At 41.6% G+C, this 21,759-nt stretch overlaps 3 protein-coding genes across 5 annotated transcripts; all 3 read left to right on the top strand.

Annotated features, from left to right (window-relative positions):
- The first annotated feature begins 2,547 nt into the window (after positions 1-2,547).
- eda (ectodysplasin A) lies at positions 2,548-14,708 on the top strand. Of its 3 annotated transcripts, none has more exons than XM_075481143.1 (8): positions 2,548-3,006; positions 8,915-8,996; positions 10,789-10,827; positions 11,039-11,209; positions 11,538-11,572; positions 11,692-11,743; positions 12,301-12,431; positions 13,661-14,708. In XM_075481143.1, the coding sequence occupies exons 1-8, from the start codon at positions 2,683-2,685 to the stop codon at positions 13,922-13,924; spliced, it is 1,098 nt and encodes a 365-aa protein (XP_075337258.1). In that variant the 5' UTR covers positions 2,548-2,682; the 3' UTR covers positions 13,925-14,708. The 3 variants fall into 3 exon arrangements, with proteins under 3 accessions (XP_075337258.1, XP_075337257.1, XP_075337255.1); XM_075481142.1 differs by having other exon boundaries at positions 8,915-9,014; positions 12,301-12,425; XM_075481140.1 differs by having other exon boundaries at positions 8,915-9,014.
- Positions 14,709-15,045: 337 nt separating this feature from the next.
- Positions 15,046-18,945, top strand: LOC142397246 (tumor necrosis factor ligand superfamily member 13B-like). The gene is made up of 6 exons (XM_075480590.1): positions 15,046-15,238; positions 15,364-15,451; positions 15,577-15,633; positions 15,718-15,830; positions 15,917-16,061; positions 18,146-18,945. Exons 1-6 carry the CDS (start codon positions 15,053-15,055, stop codon positions 18,259-18,261), a joined length of 705 nt encoding a protein of 234 aa, XP_075336705.1. The 5' UTR covers positions 15,046-15,052; the 3' UTR covers positions 18,262-18,945.
- A 102-nt stretch (positions 18,946-19,047) lies between these two features.
- On the top strand, positions 19,048-21,462 carry LOC142397245 (transforming growth factor beta activator LRRC32-like). The gene is made up of 2 exons (XM_075480589.1): positions 19,048-19,196; positions 19,354-21,462. The coding sequence occupies exons 1-2, from the start codon at positions 19,107-19,109 to the stop codon at positions 21,226-21,228; spliced, it is 1,965 nt and encodes a 654-aa protein (XP_075336704.1). The 5' UTR covers positions 19,048-19,106; the 3' UTR covers positions 21,229-21,462.
- Positions 21,463-21,759: the final 297 nt, after the last annotated feature.

Genomic DNA, 21,759 nt, shown 5'->3' with positions numbered 1-21,759 from the left:
CTCGCGGATAAAGACACAGCTGTCTCAAATTGATAAACACTCATAAGATGGACACCCACAATGAGAGTGAATTAATCATTCTAGGAAATGGCAGGGTTACATGGTCCAATTTACAAGAGACTTATAGGTAGGAAATCAAATGCCACGGCATATCAATTAGCCATGGTTAGACCTCTGAAATCCAAGGAACAGACCCCTTCCTGAGAAGGCATCATTTGGGGTGGAGAGATGTGAAACAATTTGCGGTAATAAGTAAACGTCTTATCCCACAAGCTATGATCACCATTAGCTCACATGTGATTCTTTGTAATAACAGTCGATTTTAATTTGTGCGCTTTTATCAGCTGGTGTAGGAGAAAGGAGAAAATTACAGATATCAACTCTTTAGCTGATACCAAGCTGCCACCGTCTGCCCACCACTTCACTTTACGTGGTAAAATTTAAGAGCGCCTATTCGTTCTGCAAAACTCTATCATCTGGCATGGAAAGCCTCTAAATCTTGTTATAAGCTTGGAGGGGATAGAGTGGCACACCATTTATGAACGCTGCATCAAAGCCTGGAGTACTTTTTCAATATCATTCCTGCTCTGCTCAATGCCAAAAAAAACAAAACAAACAAACAAAAAAAAAACGTCTCTAATTTGTCACAAGCTTCAATGATGAGTTGTATTGTCTAGAAACCAGGCAGCAGATAAAATGACACTGTTCAGTCTGACCTTCAGCTCATGTCTGTCAGACCTCTTTCTCTCAAAACAAACAAATAGAATTTATAGAAATTTGACAGAATAAATCCACTGTAGTAGTTCCTCACACAACTACGTAGCTAAGATCTTAAATATAAGAAAATTGGCCTAAATGTAAGGAAATGCACTTGCCTAATTTTTGCAGACCTGAATCGTCTGCCTTTTAAAGTCATACTGCCTGCTGCTTGAATGAGAACCGTGGCGAACATGCTTAGGCTTAGCCCCATACCCTAAGAGGGTTACTTTGAATATCTTTCTCTCTTCAATTTCTCTATCATAGAAGCTAACAATGGGGGAATGACTTCCCTGGAAAGAAAGAGGTTTAATTTTAGATCTAGTCTGCAGAAAAGCAATATAAAGCTGTAAAAATAAAAAAAAACAAGATCTTTTATCTAAATTCAATTGTGTGACCAGTGCGAAGTTTTATGTTTCTTTGAAGTTCATCAGGACAGCATTCCACTGTGTTATTGATTCATGGCTTGGCAATGCTGCCCTTCAGTGGTAGCTGACTAGAATAACTTTCTCTGCAGAAGAGCTGGAGAAAAGAAACTGGGTGTGCGGGGGCAAAATAAAATATGATAGAGTAGCAATGGTAACAGAATTAACCAAAAAATATATATGTAGTAATACAATTTCACCCTAATCCTGTAATCAGTTTCAATACGAAGTGACGAAGTACCCTTTTCAGATCTCCAAAAGTCATTCTTCTTCATTACTTTCCCCTCGCAATATCAAGTGAAAAACAGCGATTACTCTGCGTCTGTCAGTTTATCCTCTTATCAAGAAAGAGCGCACCTTCATGTAGGTCAAGTACACGCAAATGTCAGGTTTTGTCCCGGTGAAATCAAGACAGATCTTTAGTGGCACATGCTTGGAAACTAACGTGACATGATGATCCATCAGCATTGCACGTTTCAACCCTGCTTAGTCCTCTGGTTTCATCATCTGGAAGCTCAAGGACAGGCTGATGGACCGTTGTCCTCTGGTTCCTTGTTCAACAGATCAAAGTAACAACAAATGAAAAGTATTGCTCAGCCTAGGAAATGTAGAAACCTCAAGTTTTCATTTGATCTTTTTAAAGCATTGTTTTTAAAGCATGCCTCAGTTGGCATATTGATAACAAATGTAAAACGATTCCCCAAGTGTGGTTATGCGACACGTTTAAAGTATTTAAAGGTGATCTCACAGTGACACCAGCTCTCCCACAGGCAAGTCAAATGTAAATTAATATGGTTAAATCATTTATCGGCTGTTCAAGAACATTTGTAATACTTTCCCCCTCTTAGATGATATAATCGTGAAAGTTGCTCTTTTTCAGCAAGAAAAAAGGGCAATATTTACCAGTTTCAAATTAGCTCTTCACACAGGACCACAATCCCATGAGCTGCTGCCCATGTGCCACCCACATAGTGCCACAAAGTCCACAAGTGAAAAATAGCATGTCTAAACCCTAAAACACTTGTATAAACAATATACATTACACCAGTGACCACCCGTCACCATTCATGCTCAAGTTAAAAAAATAAAATAAAATAAAAATCACTGAAAGAACGCCGCAAAATGTATTTTCCTGTCTCAAGGTGCTGTATAATAATGACACAATGAACAAACATATTTAATAAATTGTGCAAAACTCTCACAGAATCTGTCTCATGGACGTTGCAGTAGCTGTCTTTATCCATTAGGTGTCGCTCAACTACCGCGTCTATAACATCCAGCCCTAACCTCTGGCCTGGACTTTCTGCGTTAGTAATTGTCCCAGACCAATCATAGAAGAGGTGGGCGGGTCCCTATTGTTACTACAGATACTCGAAGAAGTTTGCTGCGACCTGCTGTTGCACCTATGAGTCTCCACGTAAATGAATAGCGTCGTCCCGCGCGAGACAGACGAGCTGATTATGCCGAGATAAGGAGCATATGACTCGCGCTCCGTCCGATAATGGCATGTGATGGTTCATCCGCGGAGGATTTCCCGGACAAAGTGATGCCCGGAGCGGCTCCCTGCACGTGCAGCAAGAAGTGCAGGGGTCGAAGCAGCACTGCCGTCTTCCTGGGATTATTCCTGCTGTCGCTGTCTCTGCACGCAGTCACCCTGGTCTGCTATTTGGACCTACGGTCCGAAGTCAAAAGGGAAATTATCCACCAGAAGCGGGACTCTATGATGACACTCACCGGGGGTGACCTGGCTGACCCGCCGACGGTGTCCCCGCCCGGCCACCCGCGAGTGGACAGCGGCAGCACCCGCGGCGCAGACGTTCGTGAGGTAAAAACACCACAACCAGAAACTGATATGAGTATTTAGGATAAACGACAATGGCTTCTTTGACAAAATTTCTCTGTCCTCCCTCGGAGGCTGTTCGTGTTCATTCACCTCCGTTCAGTGCTCCTGTTCCGGTATCGCGGTGTCAGGTTCTGTGTCTGTGATCTGTCGTGGCATGTCTCTGTCAACTTGTTTTACAGTAGCCTGTCACGAAGTTGTGTCTGCTCGGTTTACAGGCAGACATGATTAAAATTGTGGTTTTCGCTTGCGTGATTCGGTCTCCTGGGCAAAGATGAACTCGTCATTCAATCTGTCACCTGGCCAAAGATTCCTGCTCGAGTAAACACAGGAGTGAAAGTTTGGGAGCTCTGGTCCAAACTTTGCCCTTACAAAACAAGAAACTGCCACTAGGGAACATTTTTCAATGAGCTTGCTTGTTTTTTTTAATCAAACCCCATTTAACCCAGTTGTCTTTGTCTCTATCAGAAAGAGGTAGATGCTCAGAAGTTCGGCAGACTGCCCAGCTGGAATCACTAAGGAGGGGTCAGTCAGTGTGCTGGAGCAGGTGGACGCAAATTAACTGGATCACCAGCAGGTGCAAAGCCCAAGGGCTGATGTAAATTCATCAGGACTTAGATGGGGGCAGTTGGTACTTGAAGCAGAGCCAGCCTCATCTCACATGTGTTTTCTTTTCTGGCAGCAGGCTGATTGAACACTCATTGTGTTGTCTGTGGGTTTGGCAACGGCCCCTGCACCACAACACACACACACACACTCCCTGATTCGATCAGGACAAAAGACACCAAGTGCACCTCTCAACTTCGCATTGCTTTCTCAATTTGCTCATGTGTCAGCGGTTGTGTAACCTCTTCAGAGAAAACGATCCTCGGTGTGGGGCATTGGCCGGACATTTAGTTGTGCAGAACCATCAACTTGATAGTCACTCAGAGGAATTCCAGTTTTCCTGGATGGACACGTTTTGTGTTGTTTTTTTCCCTCGGCAGGAAACATTAATGAGATCCATTGCTCGTATGGGGATTTCTCTAACATTTTCCTCTCACGAGCTCTGCCTTTTTATCTTGTTGTCTGCACGAGCTTCGCTGAGCTTATTTTAGATAGAAGTGGTTCCCCTGGTTGTAGCTGAGTGAGATGGCCCTGGTATTCGACCCAGATGGTGACGCTTCATGAGGTGAAAGACTGTGGCCCAGCTGTGAATATTTAACAGTGCTGTGATGCTGTCCCTGCCAGATGTCAGCATTAAACAACTCTGATTACACATCCCACAGTTTACATAGTTGAAGAAACAGGAGCATGTGGCATTTAGAGGCAGCGGCCGCACTTGTTAGTTGTGCTTTTCTGGCATTTCCTTTGAAGAATCTCTCTCGTAGGGCTAAATTGTTTATTGGATTTTTCACACAAGTCTTCATCAAAGGCATCGCAGCAAGATCATAGAATTTTGATGTCACATGCAGGGATATAAAAGAAAGCTTCATACATATGACATAACGGGCATGAAACAAATGGGCTTCGTCATAATTTAGTTACCATGTGTACGCATGTATACTCTGCTCAGGGATTTTTTTTTAGCCTCGCGGTCGAGTAGTGTTTTGAAAAAGGGCAGGTGGTGTGGTTTCTCACAATGTGAAAACAGCTCTGTGTGCGCTGTTTAGTGCGTGTCTGATTGGTCTCAGCAGGGCTGGATACAATATCAATCCTGGTACTTTAAACAAGCGCATCCAAAACTAATTATGAGGAGGAGTAATAATTCTCTTTAGCAGCTTCATTCTTCAAACTGAATGGAAAAAGATTGTTCGCTCTGCTGAAATGATGCCATTTTCATCGCACATTTGTTCATGCTTAGCCACCACCTGTCATGTGCTATCACAGAGGCTGGGCCTCTCTTTTAGTTTAGAAAGTTTGCAGTTAACACCTGGAAAAAAAAAGAAAAGGAGACAGTTGTGGCTGAAACTATCAGATAAAAATCTTGGCCGTAAAAGCTGTAACACTACAAGCCTGTTATCCGTTTTCTGAATGTTTCCTTGAACTGAGGAGGAGTTGGGTTGTGAGACAAAGAAAGTATGTAAGGCGCATCAAATCTAATGTGCAACAACAAATCCGTTTCAGGATATTTTATTATCCAAGGTAAAACGCATTGTTCTGCATTTTTCTCAGATGCAGCCATTGCAGTGAGCTCTTTGAGCTTTAAAGAGATAAATGAGAAGACATCAAATAATTTTCGTTCGTTTAATTTCTGGAATGCAGAGAAAGATTAAGCACCACTTTAAAATCTCACACTTTTTCAGATCCTTCTCGTTGCTTCTTAATGAGGACGGATGATCTGGTCATTTATGATCAGGGTGCGGGAAGTGAGCGAAACAGTCTTCACCTCAGCAGCCGGAGTTGGTATGCCCTTGAGCAAGGCAGTAAACCCCAGCTGTCCAGCAGATCCGCACAGTTCCCAACAGTAAAAATTCCCTCCCAGGTGTGTGCAGCCTCCCCCAAAAAAACAGTGATACCAGTGAGATGTAGAGCATTACAGAGGGCAAGAGCAAGTGTCTCCTTCATGTCAGCCTGACCCTCGTTCACCTGATGTCATTGAGTAAAAAAAAAAAAAAAAAAAAAGTGTTAAAAGTCAGTCCAGGGAAAACTTAACTGTGTTAGTTCAGATGGGCTTTTCTTCTCGGGTCTAACATTTGATTATATGAAATAATTCTCTCCTCTGATGTGTGCCTTCAAAGTCTCGCAAAGAACAGATGCTGAAACATCTGGAGTCTAGTTAACGGCTATTAAAAAAAGTCAGTTTGATGGGACACAAAGTGTTCACCAGCATACAAGTTCTGAGGCGCTCGGGTGGGCTGTCACCCTTAAATTGTGACTAGAGCATAATTGGTTAAAACAGCAGTATTGTATGTATTTACACAGATATCAGCGATTTAATCAGCATAGACACGCATCTCATACAAGCACAAGGCATAGGAGGTCAAAACATCAGCGATACGAAGCCGCAGACTCCTCCATCTAAGCCTGAATCGTCCTGACAGACAGATGGCGTAGACGCCCTGTACAGATTAAGTCCAGTCACAAGCATCTACCAAAATAATAAATTCTCAAGCCTTTCACTGCATTCAATGAGGAATCATTTTGCCAGCAAGTGTTGCAACAATCTCAAATGTGATTGGCTGCTGACAGGCTACATTTCCCTTAGGTTGAGCTCCACAGCCTTTTCAGATGACAATCTATGCATACTGTGATTAAATTACTCGAGTTATGGTTTAAAACACATGGCCTTACAGAGAGCAGCGTTTGGTATTGGCTGAGGGAAGGCCCCTCCTTTTGTATGATATTTAAAAAGAAAACACGCTGTCATTGTTGAATCCAGGAGTGTGAATCACAGGAGTATTATGAGCAATCAGCTCTCGGGAGTATGCATGCCGGTGAAGTTAGTAATGCCTGCGCAGCAGTGATGGGCACCCGGCGTGCAACCACAGTCACCAGTCCTCAGTTTCACCTCCTCAACTTTGTAACCTCACATTCCCGAGCACTATTGAGTTTCAAATTTTCAGTGAGAGTCCAAGATCTTGACATGTTGCTGAAGGCCTGGAAGTTTAAAAATACTTTTAACGGTAATCTTCATAATCATCTTGAAGCATATTAAAATGCTGTGGAGTGCTCAGATTTGTCAGTAAACGAGCTATTGTAATAGCGTAAAAGTGTTAAAAAGATGACTTGTGATAGTAAAATAACACATCCCTGGGGTGACTGAATTTTAGTCATATCCTCACTAAGCAACGGGGAATCAAATCCACTGTGCACAACAGCAACCCTCCACTTTGAAGATTTGAAAGCCCTCTAATTAATAGCATTTTCCCTTTGTGTTGAAAAAGAATGGTTTACTCAATAGTTGGCACTTGGCATACATACCAACACGTTGTCATCCTGATTTACTGTAACTCCGCATGCCTTTGAAGGGTATGAAGGCTGTAAATGTTGTAATGAAGTGCAATGAAGCAAACAAGGGTGTAAAACAAAGTTCTCATAGTCGCATAATGGAAGTGTTGGGAAAAAGAAAAACAAGAAGAAAAATTTTGCTGCTTTTAACTTACAATACCAGCCTGCCAGTTTGGTAGTAGCCTAGCAGACTGCTTGTTTGTCTTTTGTCGTTTTTGCTGGGGCTTAATCTCGGGCCAGAAATTGGCTGTTGAATCATGTTTGGCTGTCAGAACAGACGAAAGTGTAAAGCCATATGGCTGTATATGCACCAAGAATCCTTTGAGTGGTAAATCCTCCCCCACTATATGCCAACAGCTGGAGAGGAGATGTGGAAGCACCTGCACACCAAATGAAGAGCAAACGTCGCTGCTCACAGAAACATCTGGAGGACCGTGCGTCCGTAAACCATTCCAGCACATATTCCTCAGTCAGGCTGGAATTCCCGTGCTCATAGGGTCAGATGTGGCTGGCAGCTGGTCAGGGATGTAGACATTAACTACTTTGAGCTTGCCCAACACTGAACATGGCCAGCTGGGGGGTGTTTGACATGATTCAGCTTATCCATTACACTCCAAGGGGGTAGGTTGGTGTTAAGGGAGGGGGTTCCCACATCTGAGATGAGGTATGGAAGAAACTTGAAACATTACTTATGTCTGTCTGTCTTATGGTCTGTCAGTGGCTCTGCCTTAAAGCCACACAGAGAGGCACTGGGAGTTCACGCTGCCATGAAAAGAAGGAGACGTCTTGTTGTCGGGTTTTCGTAACTGTGTCTACTTCAAGGTCACAGATGGAAAGGGAAGCTGAAGCGTGTGTTGGTAAGCTTGGTTAGTTTCAATCCATGCTTTGGTGCTTTATTAGTCGTTGCGTTTGAGATTTCAGCTATCCAAACATCAAGCAAAAGTCCCGCGTGATGAGAGCTGTCTGATTGTTTGCCATTAAGAGTCTTTCTGCCTTGCACTCATAGCGTTATTTATGATGACACTCGGGAGCATGACCGAAAAACAATCTAATTTTATTGCAAGCCATGACGAAGGGAAGGTTTTGGGTGGTCTTTTTGTGTTTTCAGTGCCAAGTTTCTTTGTCGATCAGATTCTGGGAATCCTCCAAAGATGTGATCACAAAGTGGATGTTCTAACAGAGAACCACTCGGAACAATTTGTGTTAAACTCTGAATCCTTAACATGGGAAATTTTTCTGTCACAGTGGTCACGTCTTGACTGCGTTACAGTCGGGTCTGCGCTGTCCTACCGTAGGGTTCATGTGAATTTAGGTCACATAAGAACAGAGGCTTGCAGTTTGTCCCGCTCCTCACTTGGCCATGGGAACACCCACCAGCTGCACAGCATAGCTTTTCCTGTATTTAGGGATGAGTTTAAATCAGCCATATCAGATCCTTTTCTTTGCCATTTTTTTTTTTTTTTTTTGTTGTTGTAGCTAGCTAGTTTATTCATGCCACCACTGAATAGGGCTGGGACCAGGTGCCCCATGAATGGGCATTGATCTCAGATTAACCGCAGTTCATGTCCTCCTTTTATAAGAAGGTGAATTTTAGAGCAGTCGTGGCCAGGTGACTGTCTCAAACACAGACAAAAGTGACTTGGGTTACAGGATAACTTACAGCCCCAATGAGACAGACAATGACTAGGCCACAAACAAATGTGCTGGCTGACATATTTTCAAATAGCCCAAGTTGTCTCAGTGCAAACATTATACACAAAGACTAGAATGGCCACTTGGAACATGGGTTTCCTTCTCAAAAAAAGAAAAAAAACTTGTATCATTAATTCATTCCCTCCGTTTACAGCATCCATCTCAGGTGGCTCCACTGGTACTAATATTCACAGCTCTTCAGTTGAAAGTTGTGGCACACCTGATTTTTGTGTAACTTTCCACACTTAAAATTTTCTTTGTGTCTCTCCAGGAACGGTTACTGTACAGAAACAGCGATTTCCACGCCACAGAGGACAACAGGGGCATAACTCAGCGAGCGAAAAGGAGTCCAGGCAAGGAGCCAGAAACAGGTGCGGGCTGTACATTACAGCCTCGTCATCTTTTGATACTCTTCTTTTATGTTTTTGCCACTCAATGCATTTCAAGCTCCAATTTCAGAATGTTTAATTACAGAACGAACACCTGTGTCAGTCTGTTCGCTGGGCCTTATAACTCCTGATCAACTGTTGAGCAGTGGTTCCTATAATCCTTATTTATTTTGGAGGGGATGTGGTTATAGTGTGGACAAAAATCTAACTGGGCTTAAAGCACTTAAAATTTGAAAACTGTTTATGGTTTCTCACTTTTTCTTGGAATTTGTCTATTTTTTTACAGCTTTGTAGCAACCTAACAAAGCAGCTTCACCGCATAATTTAGCATGGTTTATAGAGCAAGAGATCAAATGGAATGGGATTGATTATTACTTGGACAACAAGGGTTCTAGGAGGGTTGCACCAATTTGAAACAGACAGTGAAGCCCTGTTGATTTCCCTTAGTCTTAAAATAATATAGGGACCCACAAATACCTTTTGTTAATTTCAATGGAGCACTTTGAAATTCAGCTGTGTTACCGATCAGGTTCAGCCCATCGGAACATGAGAGAGAGAGAGAGAGACTTAAAGTCAGTTTTGAGAGACTAGGTGGCCATTTCTGAAAGCAGTTCTCATCTGCGACTTCGATGGCTTTCATTAATTCCCCCAAATGGATTTATGTTAATCAATAGCTCCACTGACAACCACATGGCCAATATGTCTGAATTGGCTTTTGTAGTTTTTGTTTAGAATCTGAGCTATGCAAATAAAAAATAAATAAAAAGAAAGAAAAGCCTTTGAAGTTTCATGTCTGAGTGCAACAAGTGCACCATGATCACAGGGCATTCCAATGTCTGTGGCGTGACACTGAATACTTGGGGTGGGGCGTGGGGGGAGTTTAGTGATTGTTTTTAAATTAGAAGAAAAAACTCACCTTTGAGACTTTCTACATAAATCAGTAAAGTCCCGAGCCTCTAAACACTAATCATTCCCAGGTCTCTACTCTGCTCTCAGCACAGACAAAGGCTTTTGTAATCTCAGCCTCAGATGTGTGCTTGTGTGTGTCCCGTGTTTGCACATGTGTGTGCGTTTTCAGCTCTCCTAACGGGCACCAGATTCCAGATAGGGCTGCTCGTTAAGAGAAATCTATGCGGATGCATCCAGTCATTTAGCCAGAGGAGAAACACTGGCCATATGTTTGAGGGGGACTCAAACTGTGAGGTTTTAAGGTTAAATGGCCTTTGTAGTTATAATGGCATGGTAAACACAGGCGAGGCGGCTTTTTGAAAAAGATTCATCAGCTGCACACTAAACTAAACATGTACTCTCACACACACGATGCACACAGTGCATTTTGTCTTTCAAGCAGTGACATCGATGCTCCACCAACATTCATGCATGCACACCCACACACATTGCAATAAAGGGGAGACACACATGTACACACACTTTCATCTGTATTCTCCATCTGGGCCTAATTCAAAGAAAAGGATTTTGGCAGGATAAAGTATCTCTCTAATGATCTTCTCCAGTTCCACTGCCTGTGAATGCTTAAGGCACTTGTTCATACAGAGGAGGTGAAACCACACTTACAAATTACTACACTACAAGATACCACAAACTGACATACCTCCACTCCAGTGTTCAACGCACAACATCTGAATCCGCTGTTTCAGCCTATTTAGGATACCTACATGCAGTGAGATGTTATCTGAGATGATAGTTTTTCCGGAGCCCATTTCAGGCGTAATCGTGCTGTTTTTGTTCCTTTCAGAATCGACTGGAAAGGAGAGAAGGAAAGACAGGAAAAAAGGTATCTTTTATCCTGGTCATTGGTTAAAAGTCTTGGTTGAAAGTGGATGAAACACTTAATATTTGATTCTGTCCATCGTGAAAGAAGTCCAATATTATGGCCTCTTGCCCACCTCCATATCGGTGCACATTCTAAAGCCCTGTGAGGCAAATTTATCATTTCTGCGTTTAAAGTATTAAAACTGATTTCATTTACTTATTTTCTTCTGAAGGGAAGAAGAAGTCTGTGCCAGGACCCCCTGGGCCACCGGGTCCCCCAGGTCCACAGGGGCCACCGGGTATACCTGGAATCCCCGGTATACCTGGAAGTAATGTTGTGGGACCTGCCGGACCCCCTGGACCCCCAGGGCCACAGGGACCACCAGGCCCTCAAGGTCCTGCAGGTACAAAACCTAAAAAAAAGAATACACTTACAAAAAGAAGATGCGAGCCACAGAACGTGAATACAAGCGGAGAGATCTTTTTTTCTTAGATTAGTGTTTCCCTGCATGTAGAAGCTTTCCCACACTAGGAGGGGGCGCAAGTTGTCAAAATTGATTAACTCATTGCCTACACAGTGAGTGTCTTTTTCAGGATGTCAAACATTGTGCAGAGCAGCAGTGATTTATTTTCATACTATCTCAGTGTTTGCTTAGTCTAATCACTATCGCGTCTTTGTTCCTCTGTAGCACGGAACAGCAGAATTTGACCATGTCTCTCTCATTGTTGCAGGGGTTTCCGATAAGACCAAAGCAAAGGAATTCCAGGTGAGAGTGTGTCACGTTTTAAAAATGATTTTTAATCCCACACGAGGTTCCAGATGAAGGAGCTGCTCTCCTGTTTTGTCAGAATGAAATTAGTCACCAGACATCTTTTTGTTTTTCAGCCTGCTGTGGTTCATTTACAAGGACAGGAAACAACAATCCAAGTGAGAGAAGGTGGGTCCTCTGCTCATACTCAGCCGGAGACGCAGTACCGTGTTTAACACAGCAATAAGCACAAATTATCCCTGTCAGTGCCGTTTGTCAAACACCCACGTCTGGAGGTATACCAACGGACATGCCTGCCAAACGTCAGGCTTACAAGAAAATAAATAGAAATCTCTTTACATTGATTACATGCCATTGATGGATTACACCAGAGCTTCGGCATGCCACGTTTTGAGATGCACTGCTCTTTACGTGGTGATCTTCGTGGAACATGAATGCAAAAGCAATCCCCCCCCGCCCCAGTGAAATGTTTTTACCAATATTAACTGGAACATTGTGTAGGATTTTGCTTTCCTTACAGTAACCAGATCCAAGTTTGCATTAAAACTCACGTTCAGCCTCGCATGCTAGCAGATTACGCTGCATCACTTTGTTGGTCTAAAGAGAGTGTAAGCATCATTAGCAGGTTTATATTTTGTCAGCGTGGAGCTCAGGCTTTGGTTAAACACTGCTGAAGGCTGTTTATGTTGACCGTTTCTCTTTTGTGTTTGTTGTTACGTGTTTAGATCTATCTCAAGGGGTCCTTAGGAACTGGAAGATGGTGTCCATCCATCACCGCGTGTTCAAAATGCACTCTCGCACCGGGCAGCTTGAGGTGCTGTTGGATGGTGTCTACTTCATATATAGTCAGGTAGAAGTGAGTACGGTCCTTGACGTAACTCCTTAAATTTACTGTTCAGAGTCAACAGAACTAGCCGTTGAGTTTAAAGATGTGCTTGCTTTGTTGACATCTGGGTTATACAGTACTTTGCAATAGTCTGGAACCACCACTCATTTCTTTATGTTTTACTTCCAAGGAGCCGGGCTTTAATGTAATCTTTTAAAGTGGTTTTGAGCAGTAGTTCTCCAGGCTTTTTGAAGGTTTTCCTTCGACATTTGTTTCATAATTCTATCATTTCTTTTCAGTTCAGTCCTTGAACCTATTTTTGTTTGTTTAAGCCACTTAACACTGAGCTATAAATCATTTGAGTATTTAAAAAAAAAAAGGCAGCTAACTTGAGTGATGAAGAAATGCTACGAATAGACTGACATCTTAGTAAAGATCTCATTTTAAATCGGTTATTTACACACATTGTTAGCAGTAACTTGTGGCAATGACACATAGTTTGTTCCCGGATCTCAAGTTTTACTACGAGTTACCGACAGGAATAAATTCTTACTTTTGCACAAACAAGCTGATTCCCATAGAACTAGTAGCTTAAGACTTGACATATCTCAGGATGTTGTGCAGTGTGTCCTTAAAAGAAATGGAAAAACTAGAGGAAACTGGACAAGTGGAGGACAGAGGAAGAGGTGGCAAGCCTGATCAAGCTAGAGTAGAGTACAAATCAATGGCAACAGGTCTTATGGAGGGATAAATCCTCCTTCAGACCTCAACATTACTGGAGCAGTGTGGGATCTTCTTGAACAAAAGGCAGCCAGCATCCAAAGAAGAGCTTTGGAATGTCTTTAAAGAAGCCTCGAGTCCTATTCCTGAAGACTAGTTAAAGAAATGACAAGAAAGCTTGTCAAAGAGGGTTCAGGCTGTGTTGAAGAATGATGGTCACACCTAACATTGACCTTTTTAACCCTGTTAAATTGTTACAAACTCTTGTTTTTGCCTTAAATAGTGTATTTACAGTCACGGCATTTTTTTCCTGGTTTTTCAAAAGAAATTACTGGATGGTTTAAGACTTTAGCACAGTACCGTATGATGAGACGGATTTCTTTTTTTCTCTGCATGTGAAGCTCAATAACTCATACTCATGTCGGTCAATCTGATACTGCAGCTGTTTAAACTTAAAGCAAGCCTTTAAATGATTATGTGGACTTGTTTTGACTACCCTTCTCAGTCTCGTGTGAATTTAATGCTCCCTCTCCAAAAAGGTGTACTATCTCAACTTCACTGACATCGCCAGCTACGATGTGATGGTTGACTCCAACCCGTTCCTTCGCTGTACCTGCAGCATCGAGACGGGCCAGCGCAAGTTCAACACCTGCTACACGGCTGGGGTGAGCCCGCTCCGCGCTGGCCAAAGGATCTCTATACGCATAGCACACGAATACACACTCATCAACATGACCAACCACACCACCTTCCTGGGAAGTGTCAGACTTGGAGAGGCTCCATCTGCTGGACAGAACGGATAACTACACAACCACCAGCCTCTGTGCATGAATGAGAACAATGCTAAGAGCATTAGTCGCGCTTTTATTTCATCCTGCCTCATGTAGGACTGGTACATTGATTAGAAGCAGCTTGTAGCCCATGTTTTGCCCTTGTCTAGAGGACACTCTGGGCTACTACAGTTAAGGAAGCCCCTGGGGGACTTTTGTTCACTTTCACATGTGTGTATTAAAAAGGGACAAAGACTGTAATACTTCCCTTTACTATGATTCTGTGCAGAAAGATAGGCCTTGATGAACCACATGTCCTCATCAAACACAGCTTTCTATTTATAGTCACCCTTTTGTGTCAACACACACAGCATCTTTCAATATAACAAGGAAGAACACTGTGTTGACAGATACTAAGTAATTACATGCTTTCAAGTGCTGTTGAATGATAATCATTTATCTCCAAAAACACCAGCTATTTGAAATGTTTTATTTAACCGTTTAAAGTAAATGGTTTAACAAGGAGTTTAAAACTCCTTAAGGTGGAAGTAAAAAGCCAAAGAAATCCATTAAAACTGGAGCTAGAAGGCATTCAGAGCAACAGCACTATATTTTGCATACATTTGCACTACAGCATCCCTGCAGAATACCAGTGACATGTTTGTTCCAGTGCTATTGTTTAGTTGCCTTATGACTGAATCCATGGAGAATAGCAACGGTTGTTAATACACGTCTGTACATACTGTATATAAAATGGGATATACTTTTGTAAATGGAGTTGATTGATGTAATAAAATGTTTTCATTTTCTGCCTAAATGCGTTTGTCTTTCATGTTTGTGCAGCCGGTGGTATTCATTTACAAGCTTCCAGTCTTTCTTTCATAGAAGACAAAGCTGGCACGAGCACTGACAAGAACAAATGATTTTGAGAGAGTGAAGCCTTTGTCTTTATTAAAATGTACCTTTTACATTAACTGCACGTTTCACAATATGCTCCTGTGTCGGCTGTAATTTTATGCAGTTTAAATGATTTCCATCTTGAGAGGCGCAGGGAGGACAGTTCCTCATTTAGAAACTAATTTTGAAACTGTAGGTTTCCGGTGTTTACTGATATGTGACCTCACCCATTTGAGTAACTTGGGGAGTGTTACGAATCTCACTATGCTTTACAATGCTTTATTATCAGTAACGACATTAATGTTTTGTCTTAGCCTTTTCCTGGTGCACAGAGCCAGTGTTTTACAAAGTGATTTTCGCAAACTCCAAGGGGATATAATTCTACAATTAAATCAGCAACGTTCTGAGGGAGTCAGTGGGAAAATGGCCAAGATGTCTAAAACAAGGGAGGTATGTCAATGATTACACAGGATGGAGTCATCTTGGACATAGTACTACTGAGATCTATGCCATTAGTGAGTATTCAGATAGCGCTGCAATAATAAATTTCATCTTAATGCTTTGTTTTCTCTCAGGACATAAAGCCAAGTGCTTTCCAAAGAGCTCAGAGTTCTCTGAAGATCTCTTCTAGGAAAGTAAAAAGGGAACAAAGCAGCTGCAAACGTGGGTTGGAGTTGAGAACTGAAAATGTGTTCATTAGTTACGGTCTGATCTGGTAGTGAAACTATAAACAGTATATGCCAAGTTAATAAAATTATAGTGTGATGCTTATTTCCCTCTCTTGCCAGCTCCAACATCATTCCTACAGTTTAGAGCTAATACTAACAAACAGCCAGACAGAAGAGGTAAAGCTAAATTCAAATCCTTGGCTTTAGCTTCGCACTGTCTGCCATTATTTTGAATAAGTGTGTCTTGCCTTTTCCCCAAAGGAAATATCACAGTGATCCCCTGGACTGTTTCTGCACAGCGAGGAAATGCAATTTCACAAAGGGAAAACAGGATTGTTGTCCAAGAAGATGGTTATTACTTGGTGTTTGGACAAGTATTGTGACACACTTAAATCAAGCATAACTAAGTTGATATTACGTACGATTTGTTCATTCAGCTAATGTTCTGCTCACTTCACAGGTTTTGTTTGAAAGTCCAAGCACGGTTATGGGTCATGTCATTCGAAGTTGGAGCTCCACTAAAGCAGGGAAGACAACAGAGCTTTTGCGCTGCCTGCAGGAGATGCCCGTTGAAACTGCGCACAGCAATACATGCTACACAGCAGGTCAGTGAGACACCAATGCTGCTGGATTTTGTTGCCTTTAAACAGAGCCAGAATGGCTGTTTCCACTCAGCAAGGTTGTGCCCCTGTAGCTGCTGTGCAGGCATGAGAGGTATCGGTCTTCTGATAGAAAAAAAAAAAAAGAATGTAATTTCCAAAAACACAGACCTCTAACCTGAGCAGCTTTGCCTGTCCATGCGCATTAGCTCCCTTTTGACAATGAGGAAAGTTTTATGTAAAAGAGTTGAAGATATGTGTAGCAAAGATGGGGTCACTAAATGGTTTATTTTAGTATGGAAATCATGTATACTCAAATGTACGGTTATGTGAAAATTGAAGTCCATCTCGCCAGAATTCCAAGGTTTTACATGCTAGGACATTATGAAACAATTCTTCTTATTCTTACCAGGTCTTAAGATTAAGTAAATACAACCTCTGAAGAACAAGAACGTTGCATATTACACCATGTTGAAAACAAAAACTAAACTGAAATGCAGAAGCAGTTTTGAAAAACTAATTACATCCCATGATTCAGAGGCCCAGAAGGCTGCCCAGTAATGTGGTGGTTAGCACAGTCACCTCACAGGAAGAGGGTACCTGGTTCAAATCTTGGCTGGGGCCTTTCTGTGTGGACTCTGCATGTTCTCCCCATGCATATTCGGGGTTGTCTCTCCGTGTACTCTGACTTCCTCCTACCTATGTTAGCTTGATTGGTGAGACTTCATTGACCATAGGTGTGAGGTTTGGTTGTTCATCTCTGTGATGGACTGGCAACCTGTCCAGAGTGTACCCCACCTCTCGCCCAATGGCATCTGGGAGAGGCTCCAGCAACCCTGAATTGAATTAAGCGGGTACAGAAAATGGATGGATGGATTCTGAAGGTCCATAGAACCAACTTTAGCAGCAATAACTCGGAGTAATCAATTCTATTAGGTTCTCAGTCTCTCACATGACTGAAGAGTTTTTTCCAGCTCTTTTTAATAAAATTGTTTTCACTTCATTTGGGTTACGGGCATTTATTTCTTCATTACCTTGCTCCCGCTGTCTGACAGAGCAGGTCATGCAAATCACCAGCCCTCCACCACTGTGCTACACAGTTTTTTTTTTTTTTTGTGAGTAGAGGCTTTCTGCTATCAATCCCTCGAAACAAGCCATCCTTGTTCAGTCTTTCAACATGTCTTTCAATATCCTAGTCTGAGATGTAGCTCTTGGATTTTTTTTTTTTTGTAGTTTCTCTGCTTGGTCTTATAGCTCTTCCTTGATTCATGGGCAACAGCAATTTCTTCTCCAAGATGCATTTCCTCCTCGGCAATGTGTTAACACACAGCTGAATGTTCTAGATCAGCAACTTACCAAAACTTCTGCTTTTACAGAGGCGCTTACACTTGCTGCTGATCATCTAACCAAGTGCTTCTGATCAGCAGCACCTGTCTGCTATCAACCCTTTTAAGTAAGTAGTAAGGGTGCGTTTAGTTATTCACAAACGCTTCTGTATTTAGGTTTCAGTTTTTATTCTTAAATAATGAAAGGTATGTTGTGCTGTTGTTTATCTGATGTTGTATTTATCTCATTCTAAGACATGAAAAGGAGCAAATGATTTTTTTTATTATTTCCTAATACGTGTAATCTTAGAACCAAAAGAGTACTTTCAAGTCACACGTATAATGTTGCTTTTCCTTCACTCGGTCAGATCATTCACCAGATGTTCTCTGTTGGAACGGCATGCGGATTATTCCATTTAACTTTTATTTTTGTTCGTTTTTTCAAATTATCTGTTGACAGAGAAGTCTATTTAGGAGCTATTTGGGATTCAATTATCAAGTTACAGACACTTATACAGCGGAAGAATCAGATGTGCCCATGTTGCCTTCATGATTGGGCAAGTTTAGGAATTGAAAAATGCTTCTTAGAAATAGAAACATTACACTGGCTGAAACTGGATCAGTTATTCCCACATGGCTCTAATACTTCAGATGTCTCTACAAAGATTGATAGTTTACCTTATAAAATGGAAAAGAAAAAAAAAAGAAAAGATGAGGAAGTTTGGTTGTACTGACAAAGATGAGCCGGTGTACTCTCTTTTACAGGCACTGTGCAGTTACTTCAGGATGATGAGCTGGAACTTGTGATTCCTTTCCGACCGAACGCCCTCATCTCCATGGAGGAAGACTCAACCTTTTTTGGTGTCATACAGTTAAACTGAAACAAAGCAGTGTGGGGATGATAAGTGTCCACTTCCTTGTGGCAGGAAGTGGGAAAAACACAGACTTGTGTGAGGAGACGCTGATAAAGGGCTGATTGACAGCTGCAGGAAAACTGTTGGAACCTGTTATTAATCCCAGGAAAATAGATGAACTTTTTAAGAGAACTGTCAATGTCAGAAAAATATCACGTTATTTTTTTTTTAGCTTTTGTCCATGAAAATGCAGTTTGCTTTTGTGTGCCCCATGTCCTTTCATCAGTCTATTTTAGCCTCTCTAGTGGCCTTTTATATCATTCCAGGGGCTTCCCTCCTGCTCCACCTATGCACCATGTTTATTTGTTCCTCTCATCTATTTTAGAATGGTTTCCGTTTTCCAAAGACTGTCAGGAACAAACAAATGTATAAATTTACATCGCCCTAAATAGGTTTTCCTGGTTGACATCAAACTATGTATCACTGTAAATAGTGTAATGTATCAAAAAAAAAAAATAAAGTTATGTGGGTAATATGCCTAAAATAAATACATTTTCAATTGGCATTTGTTCTTGTAGCTAAACTTGTTTTGATAAATGGATTTCTATAACTTGCTCAACTGAACATAGACTTGATTTTCCTTGTCCCCCCACACAAACTAGGTAGTTTTATATTTTTTACTTCTTTTTCTACATGTACAGTATATTAAAAGTCTAAATATAGTATCCGTAATGCCTATCTGGTCTACACAGCTGTTTGTTTTTTTTAAATCAAGCATGGCTATAAGAGGTAGGCCTAGTGTGTGAGGTTGTACATGCACTCTGACAACAGCAGTGGTACAGTCTAGCAGCAGCGGCAGCAGCAGAGGGACAATGGGCAGAAACATGTTCCCTAATCTTCTACTAGCCTGGTCACTCAGCTATGATCTTTATATAACTGGAGGAAGATGTTATACTCCAAAGGTAGGTTAAATATTTACAGTTGGAACGAAAAACATAGAAAATCACTCCAATCTATTAGGTTATTTTTCAGCCAACTTGGTTTTGAGATTAAAGTAACATCCAAGTTTTTCTTTTTTTTTTGGTCTTAAATTATGATTAATGTCTTTTTCATTTGAAGCAGAATTCCTGGAACAACCGGAACCTCTCCTCTGTCCCTAAAGATCTGAATGCAAGACTCAGAAGACTTGACCTGTCCAATAACTTCATCAGAAAATTACACACACTTGCTTTGCCATACTTGGAGCAGCTGGACCTGAGCAGCAACCAGCTGGATTTTATCTCCGAGGGGGCTTTTGAAAACTTGGCTCGACTTGAACACTTGAATTTGTCCAGAAATGGACTAAACATCAACCTTGGCATTAATAGCAAAGCCCTCAAATCCCTCAGCAGACTGAAGAGTTTGGACATATCAATGAACGGTTTGAGCAATGACGCAGTGGAACTTTACCTTAGAAACAAGCTCTCGCTTGATCAACTTAAGATGACTGGTAACTCTTTAACTAGACTTTCCCACAGCTTGTTCAGAGAGAGTAACGGTTTGAGGACCATTATTATTGATGACAATCAGATATCAGACATAGCCCTGGGGACATTTGAACCATTGAACCGATTAGAGATGCTTAGCTTGGCAAAAAATAATCTGGTACGTATCTGTGATTTTAAACTACATCAGGTTAAATATTTGAATCTCAGTTGGAATTCAGTGGAGTTCTTTGTAACACACGAGAATGACATGTTGTACAGTCTTGAAATTCTTGATCTGAGCTACAACAAACTTCTTTTCTTCCCAATTGTTCCAAAAATGAACCATTTGAGGCATCTTTATTTACAGAATAATATGCTAGGTACTTTAAATTCAGAGGCTGCCATGGTATCAGAGGCCAACTCACTTTATGATGAGATTGTAAGTGAGAAAATGGTTATGAAAAATAACCTACATGCAATCTGGAGGCTAATGCCACTGTTTTATATTGACCTGAGCTATAACCACTTCACATCCTTCCCTGTAGAGACTTTGAGCCTCCTTTCATCTTTAGAAACACTCAATTTCAGCTACAATTGTATGCAAAGCCTTGACTGGAATATTAGAAATTATAATGATTCAGGGCACATTCGTCAGCTCATTTTCCGCTCCTTAAAGAACCTGAACCTGCAAAGTAATGGTCTTGAACATATTTCGCCACTCTTTCTCGAAGCACTCACACAAATAGAAACATTAAATCTGCAAGACAATTCAATGCAACCTTGTGCTTCCACTGAGAAGCTGAGCAGCCCTCATTCAAAGAAAATGAATCCCAACACATCGTGTGTAGCATTTGGGAAACTAACGACTCTTAAACACCTCAATCTAAGAGAAAATAACATAAAAATACTTCGGCCAAACACATTTCTGAGAATCCCTTTGGTTTCCCTAAACCTTGCGAAAAATCAACACATGGTAATGCATGAGAGGGCACTAGAAGGTGTGCAAACAACTCTTGAGTCCTTGATCATCAGTGAGATAAACATGAGCAGCTCCCACCCGTCTTTACCCTGTATGCCAGCACTAACCCACCTGAACATATCAAACAACCACCTCAATAAGATGCCCAGCAGCTTCGGTTGCTCTCCCCTAAAAGAAATTGACATAAGAAACAACGCCTTTATGACTTTAAACGATTCTTGGATTCACACCTTATACATACACCTCACTTTGATGTTTATCAGTGGGAATCACTTCAACTGCTGCGACAGTAGATGGGTGACGGTCTTGCGTGAGATGAAGATTAGGCTGCCTGACATTAATGAGACAAAGTGCTTTACACGTGTTAGAAACGTGACTATGACAAAATATCTGAAAAGCCCTCTATCATATTGTTTGTTCCATAAACAGGCACAGGAAGTTCATTTTGGACAAATGATTGTAATTGTTTTATTTTTAACTGTATTGTCAACAGTGCTCATTGTGATCAGCAGGAAGCTGTGTTGCGCACAAAGATCGTTCATGGTGTGATACATAAAACATGTTACTGATTTTTTTCCTGCAATCTATCCAGTCAAGTGCTTATAAGTTATGTATTAAGTGACAAAACCAGTCAGACTCAGTGAGGTACTTAACAGAAATGTGGCTTTATGGTTTAAAAAATAAATAAATTCCAATTTACTGAATGCAGTGAAGACTTCATGTGTATTTTGACTCATAATTCAACTTTCACTCGGCTTCAAATTCTCTTCAATGACTCCACCACACATCTGTTGGAGGTGTCTCGCTTTGCGTGTCCTGCACAGTTTAAGTGTAGTGATTGAAATTGGCATTATTAGCCCCTTTCACACTGCCGAATAACCCGCGTTTAATTCGCGAATTTAGCGTGTCCGCTGTTGTGTTCACACTGCCGACCCGGGCTGCCGCGTCAACTCGACTCGCCTTTCGACCCGCGTCGGACCCTAGTCTTTTTGCCGAGCCGAGTTTGATGTGAACACAATCGACGCGGGTCGGACGTGGGCGTGACGTGAGCAGTTTAAAAAACAGAATGGACAGCTGATT

The sequence above is a fragment of the Odontesthes bonariensis genome, chromosome 13, assembly GCF_027942865.1.
Source record: "Odontesthes bonariensis isolate fOdoBon6 chromosome 13, fOdoBon6.hap1, whole genome shotgun sequence".
NCBI lineage: Eukaryota > Metazoa > Chordata > Actinopteri > Atheriniformes > Atherinopsidae > Odontesthes > Odontesthes bonariensis.
This window is presented reverse-complemented; position numbering and strand designations above follow the sequence as displayed.